The 13,646-nt window shown below is 38.7% G+C and overlaps 1 protein-coding gene and 1 pseudogene across 1 annotated transcript in view; one reads left to right on the top strand and one right to left on the bottom strand.

The window, feature by feature from the left end:
• The window catches only part of TDRD12 (tudor domain containing 12), a 73,932-nt gene that overhangs the window by 36,254 nt on the left and 24,032 nt on the right, over nucleotides 1-13,646 (top strand). The window contains exons 15-23 of the mRNA XM_023537700.1: nucleotides 2,512-2,697; nucleotides 4,355-4,511; nucleotides 5,018-5,145; nucleotides 6,519-6,710; nucleotides 6,942-7,070; nucleotides 8,377-8,494; nucleotides 9,240-9,379; nucleotides 9,513-9,733; nucleotides 11,721-11,820. Coding sequence (XP_023393468.1) covers nucleotides 2,512-2,697; nucleotides 4,355-4,511; nucleotides 5,018-5,145; nucleotides 6,519-6,710; nucleotides 6,942-7,070; nucleotides 8,377-8,494; nucleotides 9,240-9,379; nucleotides 9,513-9,733; nucleotides 11,721-11,820 — 1,371 coding nt within the window. The remainder of the gene's footprint in view (nucleotides 1-2,511; nucleotides 2,698-4,354; nucleotides 4,512-5,017; nucleotides 5,146-6,518; nucleotides 6,711-6,941; nucleotides 7,071-8,376; nucleotides 8,495-9,239; nucleotides 9,380-9,512; nucleotides 9,734-11,720; nucleotides 11,821-13,646) is intronic.
• LOC111746664 lies at nucleotides 8,895-9,013 on the bottom strand (annotated as a pseudogene).

Below are 13,646 nucleotides of genomic sequence, written 5' to 3'. Positions count from 1 at the left end.
CTTCACCTGAAGACACTCTTTTAGAAATTATCCAGTAAATTATTGCTTTAGAGAAATTGTTCTTTTTTTATTGGGGTAATAGGTGATTTTCCTTTCATTTGGTAGTTTGGGTGGTTTTTGATAATCATATACACCTAGGTTTTTACATTGAAATCAAACTCTTGTATTTCGTTCATTCCCATAAAGTTCTCGGTATTCTGTGCTGATGCGGGGTGGAGGTGTCTAACACATGTGTCCTCTAGTTGCAGAAGCTGCAGCCGGGCACACGGCAGCCCTTCGCACTGCTCCGGAACAGGATTGAGCCTTGCTTATCCATTGACACGTCGCCGCTCTCGGCAGACCTGAAAAAGGTAAATGTGCTCCTAAAACTGAACTCCAGAAAGAATACTGACCTGCCCCTAACGTAGAAGGATTTTTAATTAACACTTCTAAGGTTGCAATTGTATAATTTCTTTGCTTTTGAAGTTCTCTTTTCAGCTTTTAATATTAAATTTTTATTTATTCTTAAGTCCAAGTTAACTTCTCACTAAGCGAATAATTCTTCTGTGGAGAAACCATTGTATAACTTTAAGTGCTTTTCTGAAATAAGTTTTCAGATACACCTTTGGAAGGGTGCTTGGAAGGAACAAATTACCTGGGCAATTATACTTTCTAGCATCTTTTTCAAAAAATTGCTTTATTGACCTGAGTCAGTTGATCATACATGTTTATCTACTTCCTTCTTGATGTATGTTTAAAAAAACTACTTTAAAATATTTTTCTTAAAAAAGAAAGAACCACACGGATGACTAGAATAAGAGTAAAGTCTTTAGAGGACAAGAGCTTTCCACAGGCTTTTAGGAGATGGAAAACCGGCAGCACAGCATGGCTGACTTTCCAAGGAAGGAGTGAAGTGGGTGGGGGTTGTGAACTTCCCTACCCTGTTTCCTGAATATCCACAGCCAGTGTCTCAGGAAGGAGATTGGAGGCTCTTTTTGGAGAAACTGAACGGCCCTAGAGAACTTTAAATGATGCGGTTTGGAATTCTCCTAGTAAAAATGTCTGCTTGCTGCCCTGTCTTCGTGCAGTGATGTGACTCTCACCTGCCGATGACCTTTGCCCTACCCCCAGGTCTGCCAGTCAGCTTTTAGTGTCTTTCCTCAACGGGAACACAATGTCAGGGATTGTTAGACATCTGAGGAAAGCTCTCACCCATAAGAAAAAAAAAGAGCAAAAGATACTCCAAGGGAAACGATGTAGGGAGTAGAAGAAAACATTAGAAAATAAATCTCTTCAGAGAAGAGATATATATCGCATGTATTTAACAATAACAGTACTGTTGAAAAAGATAAAAAAAGGTTCTTGGAAATTTAAAATGTTCTAGAAATGAAAATCAATAGCAGATTTGAGACATGGAATAAAAGCTGTGAGACAGTGGAACAGAAAGACAAAGAGGTGGAAATAGAGGGTAAAGAAGAATTGGAGGTCCAATATCCGAAATGGGATTTCTAGAAGGAAAAGATGGAAGAGGGCAAAAAGTTCTGAGAAGAATAACACATGAATGATTTGTAGACTTAATGGCTATAACTCCAGATTAAGAGAGTTCACCTAACACAGGTCCAGCACAACTGAGGGCCGAGGTAGTAGATATGTTGGTGTGAAGCATCTAAGCCGGAGGGTTTCAGAGGTGATGAATGCTTCCAGAGAGAAGAGACTGGCCCCACGTGCTTGATCAGGAGTCAGAATGGCTTCAGACTTCTCCACAGGAACACCAGTGGAGCATGCATCGACTCCAAAATTCGAAGGAAAATTTATTTTTAACCTCGAAGTCTGTATTCAAGCTATCAGTCAAGTGTGAGGGTAGAATGAAGACATTTTCAGACTTTCAGAGTCTCCGATTTACTCCCTCTGTACCTTTTGTCAAGAAGGTGCTGAAATATGTTCTCCACCTATATAAGAAGGTAAACAAGAAGAAGATGACGTGAGTTGCAGATGAAAGGACGGTGGTGCAGGAAGATCCCAGGATGACAGCTGCACGCCAGGTGCAGAGAGGAGTCAGTTTCGATGGCAGTGTGGTTCAGGGTATGGGGAGGAGGACTTCACTGAGATAATGGTGCTGCTGAGGTTAGATTTTTGGAAGATAGTTACCAATGTGGCTGAAGAATTCCTCTCTGTTGGAACATCTGGGAGGTTTTAGTGACAGTCACATAGAAAAATAAGCAAATAAAGCCATGTTTTTAAAAAGCTGATATACCAGCAGATTATCAGAAGGAGAAGAAGTCACGTCCTTGCTCTGGTGAGCTTTAAGCACCTGATTGGTCAGTGGACCGCCTATTGGATCCTTTTAATTTGGAGTCCAGAAAAGCAGGAGTTTGATGCCAGAAAAGATTCAGTGAAACTTATAAAGTTAGATCTTGGAAAATATCAGACTGAGTGATGGATACTTGTTGTTGGGGTAAATGAGCGATGAGATGGGTTTTTTATTAGTTTCCTATACTTTATTATGGTTTTTTGGTTGTTGATGTTTTGTAGGCTCTTCAAAGAAATAAGTTTCTGGGACCTAACCACACTGAATCTTACTCTTGGCCTCCCATAGCACGTGGCTGTGACGTGGTCGTCATTTCTCAGTGTGGAAATGACCCTTTGTTGTACCTTCCACCAGTGCTTACGATTTTGCAAACAGGGGGCTGCTACAAGTCATTACCAAGTAGAAACGGAGTAAGTTGAAGACAGTTTTGTTTTGCAACAAAATGGATTAAATGCTTATTTTTAAATTTTACACCTAACTTTTGGTAAAGGTTAGGTTACATTACTCACCTAGTTTCCAGACTGGCAGGACAGAAACCATCCTATGAGAAACTTTTAGCACAGTCATCAGTTCTCTTACACTGATTCTCACCTTGACCCCCAGTTGTGGGCCATCTGCTGAGTCAAGAGAGTCCTGGGTTTTAGAAATGAATATATAGTTTATAACAGTATATCACTGATTTATCTAATCGTCATAGTGACCCTGTGAGATGGTTGAGCCGTTTATTCTTTTCACCATTTTATAGATGAGAAAATTAAACTCATGAAAAGTTACTGGTTTAAATTTGTAAGAGCTGACAAGTGTGACGAGGTAGTGGGATTAGAATTTAGGTTTTCTGTCATCTTGTCCCATATTCTTTCACATATTTTCGTAGCACCTCACACTGTTTTATCATCCTACTTTAGTTTTCCCATGTGTAAGAGTCTGAAAATAGCTGAGAAAGATGATGGGAAGGAGAGAAATGGGGTGTGAAGACCAAATGATGATGGGGTAGTGACATCTGCTTTGCTGGGTTTTGACCGTTAGGTGAACTAATGTATATAAGGCCTCTGTCTCAGATCCTGTCCCAAAGGACACACTACAGATGGTTCTGCCACTCATTATAAGATGAAAAATAGCAGCACAAAGAGACACTTAGAACTGCATTTTAAAAAAGATACTAGTTTGTTTTCCTAATTATACTGTGTAGGTTAATGGTTTTCCTTTGGAAATCTGCATTGGCTAAGTTATTTATTGATTTAATAAAACTAAATGGATACATTTATATCCCTCAATTCGTTAGCAGCCGACCCCTGTTGATGAGATGCAGCCCGTGTTAAGATAGAACCCTGGCTGGGTCAGAAAAGGATGTCCAGGTCTTGCCTCTTGTGTCCACTCTACTTTCTCTCCATCTCCGTGGTCAGCCTGCTTTTAGGCCTGACGCCTAGAAGCTAGCGCTCACCTGGATCTGCATAAAGGAAAGAGGAGACTCATTCTTGTTTCCAGTTACTGATGGAGGTGTTTAGGAGGCTGTTTGGCAGGCAGCGTATCTTCAGGACATGTCTGTGGCAAGGGGAGGGCAGGGTTCAGGTGGCGCTATTGGAAACTTAGTCTCCTAAGGAAGAGATGTTACCTTTTTAAAGCCCCTGTTCAGGAAGCAGTTAGTTCATCCTTGGGCTTAGGAGCAGGAGATCTAGAGCCAGACTGCCTGGCTTCAAATCCTGTTGCTACCCTGTGTGAGCTGTGCAGCCTTGGGGAATTGACTTCACCTCTCTGTGCCTCAGATGCCTCATCTGTGCAATGAGGTAGTAATAGGTCCTATCCTGTAAGAGTGTTTTTAAGACGAAATGAATTCATATTTTTGAAGCGCTTAGTTTAAGCCCTAGGAAGCTCCGAGACAATGCGTCTAAATCCATGTTAATGAAATTATATTTTAGCTTTTCTGACCTATGTAATGGTGATGATAAAGATTTATGTAAAGCCCTCCTTGTGCTTACTCTGTACAGAAGATGTTCTGCAAGCTTCACCTATGCTATGTTCGATTCCTAACTTTTGTACAAAATTATGTGAATTTATTTGTCTTTGCAGCCTCTTGCAGTCATCGTGTGTCCTGGGTGGAAAAAGGCCCAATTTATTTTTGAATTATTGGGAAACTATAGCACGTCCTCCAGGCCTCTTCATCCTGTGTTATTAACAATTGGACTCCACAAAGATGAAGCCAAAAATATGAAGCTTCCGAGGGGGTGTAAGCATCCTTCCGAGCTGTTTGGTTTTCCCTGCAGAACACAGTGGAACGCTGCCCAGACAGGCCTGGGAGCTGCAGATGGCACGGGCTGTGTAGGCGCCTCTGGTGGTCACTTGTCCACCTGTCCTTGTCAGTTACGGATGGGTATAGGTGATGAAGGTTTGATCTTGGCTTACATTTGCGAGAAATGAGAAAACTACATGATTTCATTCATTTATCAGCTATCTACTGAACACCTACTGTTTTGTTAGATGTTGACTAAAACCCTCCCTGTCTTTTAGGAGTGCAAAACCTGGTGGGAGCCCAAGTGTTTAATCAGATAATGACAGGGGTTGTTAGCCCAGGCAGGCAAACCTCTTGCCTCACCCACCTGAGTAAGGAAAACAGCTTTTTGTTTTACTAGAAGGCATTTCTAGAAAGTATGTGGAATCTTAGCAAAGGAAATGTTAGAAAAACATAGGAAATCTAAAATGTTAATTGATTTTTTTTTTTCTTTTAAAATGTAGGTGATGTAATTGTTACAACACCACATAGCCTCGTGAGACTTCTCAAGTATCAAAGCTTGTTATTTCTTAGGCTCTGTCACCTCATTTTGGATGAGGTGGAAGTATTATTCTTCGAAGCTAATGAACAAGTAAGTATGGCATTTATTTAGATGTTATTCCTCCTCAGAAATGTATATAATAAAGTCTTCACTGCTTGTAGGAGTCAAGAAGCCGATAATCTAAAAAGTTTTCCCTTTAGCTTCTGTGATTAAGAAGAGAATGTTTTTCTGAAAATTTCTTCCCAGCGTTAAAGTTCTCTTTGAAGAACAAAACTTCTTTCCTAGGGAGGTTTTCTAAAATATTTAATTAATATTTTTCCGATTAAGAAAGCAATAATTTCTATTTTAGAAAATTTCAGAAATAGAGAAGAGTACTTTTTGAAAAACCCCAACATTCATAATCTTTCACTCAGAGGTAATCACTGTTTCTATTTGGGAGTGTTTCCTTCTTTTTTATAATTCCTGTGTCTCTTGACATATATTTAACAATATCAGGACCTTACTTTATGTACTAATTTGTAACTCGAATTTTTTAGTAAACAGCATTGTATCATTACTATTCTACATGATTACTACCAGCTTTACGGTATTGAACCCTGTGGACATAATATCATTTATTTTATAGTCGTCTCATTTTTAGATATTTAGCATCATTTGCGTGTGTGTCTAAAGCACATACATCTTTTTTGCACGTTTCCCTTAGAATAAGTTCCTGGAAAGGGGATCAAAGACTGTGAATTCTTATACGGCATTTGTTGGAAGCAGTGTAACAGGATGACCAAGAGCATTCATTTGGGAGCCACCGGTGATGGCCCCAGGTTCAAGTCTAACCTTTTTTACTTACTGACTGTATGGGCCTGAGCAGGGTTTCTGAACACCTCTAAAATCTCAGTTCTTATTTGCAAACCAACATCTGGAGTACTGCATTGCACAGTTGCCTTTCTGAAAGAGTGGACTAATTTACACTCCCATAGGCAGTGTGCCGCCACACCACACACCCTGCTCCCCCTGGCAGTAGGAGGCCTCAGTCCAGCTTTCTTTTCCAGTCTAATTATTCACCATGGCATCTGATTAGTTTAATCTGTATTTCCTTGATTACTTATTAAGTGGAGCATGAATTCATGCTGGCCATTTGTACCCATTCTTCTGTGAGCTGCTTGTTTATTCCTTTGTTTATTTTCTGTGGGTGGGATCATCATTTTCTAATCAATTTATAGAAATTTTTGTATAAGGATATTAATCCTTCGTTAGATGTTACTCATATTTACCCAGATGTTTATGTTTTAATTTTGCTTATTCTTAACCTTTTTTCCTTTGTAGCTTTTTCCTTTCCTTTTATGTTTATAAAGGCCTTCCCCACTCTGAAAGCAAACAATATATAATCCTTTACCTTTTATGTTCTATCAAACTAATTATTATTCTCTTTTGAGATGAAAATGAAGTTAATTATACTAATTTTTTAGATGTTTGCCATATTAGATAACTTTAAAAAAAATATCGAAGTTGAAGAAAGGGAATCTGCGCCACATCAGGTTGTTGCAGTTGGCGTCCGTTGGAACAGACAGATAGATCATTTAATCAGAGAGTTCATGAGTGACCCCTACATTGTGATCACAGCCATGGAGGAGGCCGCTCTCTATGGCAGTGTCCAACAGGTAATGAGTCATGCGTGTGTGCGTGGGGGGAACTGATGAACACAAAGCAAGTGACCTTTGTTTCATGGCTTAATGTTAAAGGATTATAGTTTTAATTTCATACACAAACTTGTAATATGTATTTAAATTTATATTGGTTTCCTATACATTATTTTTTACTAAAATCATAACTGACTTCTGGAGCACCTTGAATGTTTTTAAAATCACATTGTTTCTGTATTTCATTATCAGGTGGTACACCTTTGCCTAGAAAGTGAAAAAACCTCTACTTTACTCCAAACTCTTGATTTCATTCCAAGTCAGGCACAAAAGACCTTGATCTTCACCTCTTCTGTAGCCGAAACCGAAATAGTATGGAAGGTGAGCCCTTCCACACATAAAACCTTTGTACTGTTTGTTTAAACTATGATTGAATCTTGAGTCGTCAGATAATTACTGGTAGTAAAAAAAAAAATCTAACGGGAAATGAAATTTACAGGTTCATCGTCAGTCGGAATGGGCTCTACTGCAAAGTACTGGTATCAGTAAAAAAGGAAAGCAGTAGGCCCGACGTTGAGGGCAGGGGCCAAGTAGATGGGACAAGCCTTTCATTGACTCGACTCGAATGTCCCCCGGGGGGAGCAGTGCTATGTATTTTGTTATTGCAGAGCTATGTATTTTGTTACTGGTATGTATTTTGTTATTCCGCTTCGTGCAGAAATGCCGCCATGTTCAGCACCCTCTATTTAAGAAATTAGAGACGATAACACTGAATATCATCATGTAGCCAGAAAAGCCAAATAAATTGACTGGAGATTTACTTAATCTAATTGTGTATAAATTAATGCTAAAATGTAGAAATGAGGCCAAATACAAAATCAAATATAAGAATCAGTAGCACATTCATATTCCAGCAGTAATGAACTAGCAGGTGTGGTGAAAGAGCCCCCATTGACAGCACCATAAACTTGATGTATATGTGTACATTTACAGTTGACCTTTGAACAACATGGGGTTGAACTGCGTAAGTCCACTTATACGTGAATTTTTTCCAATAAATACAGTTAGTACTCTAAGTGTATTTTCCTTATGACTTTCTTAATAACATGTTCTTTTATCTAGCTTACTTTATTGTAAGAACTGTATTCTGTATTCTGTATCCTGTGATATAATACGTATATACAAAATGTGTTAATTGACTGCATGTTTATTGCTAAGTCTTCCAGTCACCAGTAGACTACAAGGAGTTAAGTTTTTGGAGAGTCAAAAGTTATAGGAGAATTTTCGACTGCATGGAGAGGGAGATTAGCACCCCTAATCCCTGCGTTGCTCAAGAGTCAACTGTATGTACAGCTGTCTGTATATGTATGTGTACACACACACACACACACACACACACACACACACATATACATGCAAATGTATAAACACATATGTGCATGTATATGAAAAGGCAGGAAAATAGTTTTAGCAAAATAATGTTTGTTTCTCTTGAGCAAGTTTTTAGATATAAACTATAGAACTTTGGAAATATATTTATTTAAATTAATAATCATCTCGTTCTTAGAATTATTTGATCAGTGAGATAATAAACCTCACAGGTAATTTTAAATGGTTTATATTGATGATTATTGACAGAACAAGTTATGTTCTTGACTCTAAACTGGCCTCTTGGTTTCATCTTTAGGTAGTAGAAAGCAGTTCAGTATTTTGCTTGAAAATGCATAAAGAGATGGTTTTTAATTTAAAAAGTGTTTTAGAACAGTGGAAGAAGAAGTTAAGTTCTGGATCTCACATTGTATTAGGTAAGTGTTTTAATTGCTACTTATATTTAGAGAAGGCTGAGTTAATAGAAATCATGTCTTTAATTCATTTATATATTTCATCTCCAGATTTATCATTTCCCAGATTTATTAGTAATCTTAATTTCAAAATGAAAATTAACCTCCACTAAGATTTTGATGTTGAGGTGGATCTAGGTGCCCCCCAGGGTTCTCAGATCAGTAGGCAGCAACCCCTTGTCTAGACAGTCTCCCTGAAGTTCCAGCGTGGGGATCACTGTGGTAATGATAAAAGATGCCATACACGATTGTTAAATTTAATATTAGAAATGTAGAACTCTAAATGTAAACAGTAAGTGTAAAATATGGGCAGTCTAGATTTGTAATAAGAGAGGTCTTTTTGTTTGTTTGTTTGTTTTTTTATCGCCTGCCGCACCTGGTCTTCCTAGATGGTCTCCCATCCAAGTACTAACCAGGTCCGACCCTGCTTAGTTCCGAGATCAGACGAGATCGGGGCACGTTCAAGGTGTCATGGCCATAGCCTAAAAGAGGCGTTTTTTTTAAGCTAATAGGGAGACTGCTTTTCTCTGGAATTTAGTCACTGGGCTGTCAACAGTTTTGGGGAAAAAATGGGAAAGAAGTCTCTTTGCATCTAGAAAGTAAAATGAAATAAAGGAGTGTATCGAGGTGTGGTTGCTTGAATTACTTGGAAGAGTAAGTGCAGTAAAGCTCCAGCTTCATTTGAAATTGTCGGAATCCTTTTCCCCAGCTTTAACTGATGACTGCATACCACTCTTGGCCATCACTGATGCCACGTGTGTGATTCACTTCAGCTTTCCTTCCTCACCCAAAATTTTTGGTGGACGCTTATATTGCATGTCTGATCATTTTCAGAGTTTAAAGGAACAGGTTTGATTCATTTTTATTATCTTTTACTATTCCGCTTGGATTTTCTGTGTAATGACAGATTCGGAGTCCACAAAGTTTTTTCATTGAGACTGATATGGATGATCCACTTCCTTTATTCACCCCCAATTTTAAGGGTTCTCCTGCGGAACAGGGAGATAAAAAAACCAAATCTGTCTTGCTGCTGACGGAGAGAAACGCATGCCATGCGGTTGGGATCCTGCGCTACTTGGAGAGAGCAGATGCCAAGATTCCCTCCGAGCTGTATGAGTTCACTGCAGGGGTTCTGGAAGCCAAGGAAGACCAAAAAGCCAGAAGGCCTCTTTGTCCCTATCTTAAGGCTTTTGGGTTTTGCAAGTAAGCCAGTCACCTTTTTTTTTTTATAATCGAGATATACAGTAAAGTGCATGGGTGAGCAGTTTAAAGCTTGATGAATTGTTACAGATGTGTGCATCCATGTGGACCACCACCCAACTCTTAGGGAGCACCCTAGAAATCCCCTCATGCTCCTTTCCAATTTGCCCTTCCTCCAGAAGTAACCACATTCCTGATACCTATTAATTTTGCTTGTTTTTGAACTTCATATTCAACCTAGTGTCTGTGACGTTCATCTACATTGTTGTGTGCATCAGTATTTTATTTATTTGTTTGTTTATTAGTGGCTCGGTATTCCACTGTGTGAATATATCACAGTGTATGTATCCATTCTTCTGTTGATGGGACCTGTTGGTTGTTTCCACTTTTAGCTATTATATATGAAGCTGCTCTGAACATTATTGTGCCTGTCTTTTTGTGGAAATATAAACCTATTTCTCTTGGGTATATACTTTGGAGTGGAATTTCTGGGTCACGAGATAAGCACATGTTTAACTTTTCCAAAGTGGTTGGCCATTTTGTGCTTTAATCAGTAGTGTATGAGAGCGTTTGAGTTGCTCCATATCCTTTGTATTCTGGGATGTGGCAGTAATCCATTGTGATTAATGATGTTGAATGTCTCTTTGTATGTTTCTAGGGCATTTGACCATCTTCTTTCTGGGAAGTGCTTGTTCAGATCTTTTGCCCATTTTTTAAATAGGGTGTTTATCTTTTTTTTTTTATTGGTTTGTAGGATTAATTTATTAATTCTAGATATAAGTGCTTTGTCACATAAATGCATTGAGAACATCTTCCAGTCTTGTGGCTTGCCTTTTCACTCTTTTAATAATCTTTTGATGAACAGACATTTTAAATTTTGATGAAATATTTTATGGCTACCGCTTTTTGTGTCCTTATGCAAGAAATACTTGTCTGTAGGTCACGAAGATATCTTCTGTATATTCTTCTAGAAGCTTTATAGTTTCAGCTTTCACATTTAGGCATATAATGCATATTGAATTAGTTTTCGTGTATACTGTGAGATACAGGGCACAGTTTACTTTCTTCCAAATGATAACACTTGCTTCAGCATCATTTATTTAAAACATTTTGTTCTCACTTCCTTTAATATAAACCAGATGATAGTGTATGTGGTCCATTTGTGGACTCTTTCTGTTACGTTGGTCTATTTCTCTGTCCCTACCAGTTCTGTACTTTTCTTAAGTACCATAGCGCATATTATAGCGAGTCTTGGAATCTGGTATGTAAGTCCTCCAACTTTGCTTTCCTTTAAGGTTGTTTCGGCTATTTAAAATCGATTACATCTCCCTATGCATTTTAGAACAGGCTTGTAAATTTTTTCAGCAACTCAGCTGGGATTTTGGTAGCAACTGCATTGATTCTGTAAATCAGTTTGGAGGACACATATATCTTAACAGTCCTGGGGACCCTGTTCCAGATGCAGACACAGTGCTAGTACCTGGCATTTGGATGGCTGAGACTGGGCAGTAGCTGTCTGCTGTGTATCTGTTGGATTGAATTTAATTTTAAGATAACTGTTGATGTTTACTTTTTAAAGTTATGTTACATTAAACAGATTATTATCAGCAGTTTCCATTATGCCTTTAAATAGAATGTCGACTTTTGTACCCGAAGCTCGAACTGTTTCTCAGTTTGGGTTAAGGAATGGCTTCTGGTTTCGAGGTTAATTGGCCTTTGTCGTGGGTTACGGTAATATTGTTCTGATTCAGAGTCTTTATTCTGGAAGTACATTTTGTATTGCATTTGAGAATGTCTAGAGATAATGAAATAAGTCCTTAAGTTTATTCAGCGTTAATTAAATTTTAGGATCCTTTTCCACTTATTTACGCATTGTTAATGTCATCTGAAATATTTAATATGGTAACTTTATAAAGTGATTCACAGAGAAGTTCTGTGATTTCAATTTCAGATTTTTTTCTGGTTTTAAAATCCAGTTACTTTTTTTCAGAGACAAAAGAATCTGTCCTGATAGACACCATATTAATCCAGAAATAGACATGCCAAGGAAATTATCCAACCAAGCTCTACCAGTGTTTGGATACATTAAAGTAAGTTCTGTTAAAGATCTTTTGGGACGTGGTTCCATAGTGTAGTGGTTAGCACGTCTGCTTTACACACAGAAGGTCCAGGGTTTGCACCCCAGTAGAGCCACTATCCACGATCTACAGCCATGCCACCCTGAACAAGCCTGATGTCTGATTTTGTGAAGCTAAGCAGGGTCGAGCCTGGTTAGTACCTGGGTGGGAGACCACCTAGAAAGACCAGATGCTATAGGCATAAATAAGAAGAAAAGAAAAAGATCTTTTGTCAAATGATAAATGGTCATTTTAGTGAACTTATTTTTTAAGCAGCAGAATTGTTGTTGTAGGATGTAATTATGACTTCCGGCGGTCAGTAATAATGTACCACCGATAATCCAACATCAGGCACTGATCCTTGTGAGGCCTCCAGTTTATTTAGAAAACAAAGATCAAATTGGGGAAGTGGATGAACCCCTTCAATGATTTGGGGATTCTTTGTTATATTTTCAGAAAGTTGTTTTTTTTTTTGGGTGGGGGGACTATTAAAAATGATGCAGCAATTACATGAACCCTTTCAGAACATCCATGATTATTTCTTTGAGGAGAATTCTGAGAAGCAGATAGAATTGCTGAGTTGAGTTTGTTACTTTCTTTTTTGACTCCTTTTTATTACTTTCTTCCTTCCTTTTTGAGTTCGATTGTTCTGCTTTTCACCTTCCCTTTCCCTGAAGGTAGATCTGTTGTATTCGTTCTTGCTTGTGCAACTTCTTGCGTGGCCGTGCTGTACTGGTTTCCTGGGGCTGCTGTAACAAGTACTATAGACCGGGTGACTTAAAACAACACAGATTTATTCTCTCACAGTTCTGGAAGCCAGAAGTTCAAAATCAGGGTGTCTGCGGGGCTGTGGTCCATCGACTCTGGAGGACAGTCCCTTCCTTCCCCTGGGGTTGGCTCCAGGTGTTTGTTGGCACGTCTTAGCTTGTGGCCACATCACTCCAGTATCTGCCCCCGTCTTCACATCACCTTCTCCTCTTCTCTGTCTTACAAGGGACACTTCTCCCTGGATACAAAGCCCACCCAGGTGATTTATCTGGAGATACTTAATTACATCTGCAAAGACCTTTTTTCTAAATAAGGTCATGGTCACAGGTCCTGGGAGTAACACATGGACATGCCTTTTTGGAGGGCCACCTCCATTTCATTACTGAAATGATTTTTTTGCTTTCATTTCTAATCCTTTCCTGAGCTCTGTCACCTCATTTGTAAGTTTTTCTAGCTGTTGTTTTATATAATATATCATTTTCTTAATTAACAAACTAAAACAGCTTGTTTTTAAATTGAAGATTACAGTTTTTTGGTCCTTTTGGTGGATACATCTTTGTAGTGGCTTTCGTTGCCTGTTGGGACCGATATTCTCCTTATTCTCTTTTTTATTATTATAATTTAATACGGGATTTGATCCTGGTACTTTGCTCTTGATCATATTTAGATAAAATTCATTTTCTTTACATTTTAGAAGGAAGTGTGGGTCAGGGTAACTTTGCTAATTTCACAGAGTTCCCATTTCTGTTGTTTTCATGTCTTGTTAAAAAAAAATGGAGACACAGTTTCTGAGATTTTTGAGATTTCCTGTCTCTTCTCCCTTTATCTTGTCCTTCTCTTCATCTCTGATGTCCCTGGATAAACAGTGTTGAGATTTCACAGGCACAGCAGCCTTCACCCACCACTGGAGTAGATGGAAGCCTTCCTGCTGTCAGCTGCTCTTGTCACACTGGCCCACCATGCTTTCAGCGAATGCCTATTGCCTCATGGGGAGTTCTGCTCTTAGGTCCTGCCTCCCTCTGCTGCTTCCT

Source organism: Pteropus vampyrus, unplaced genomic scaffold (assembly GCF_000151845.1).
Source record: "Pteropus vampyrus isolate Shadow unplaced genomic scaffold, Pvam_2.0 Scaffold196, whole genome shotgun sequence".
NCBI lineage: Eukaryota > Metazoa > Chordata > Mammalia > Chiroptera > Pteropodidae > Pteropus > Pteropus vampyrus.
Note: the sequence above shows the minus strand (reverse complement) of the source record. Positions and strands in the feature narration are given on the sequence as shown.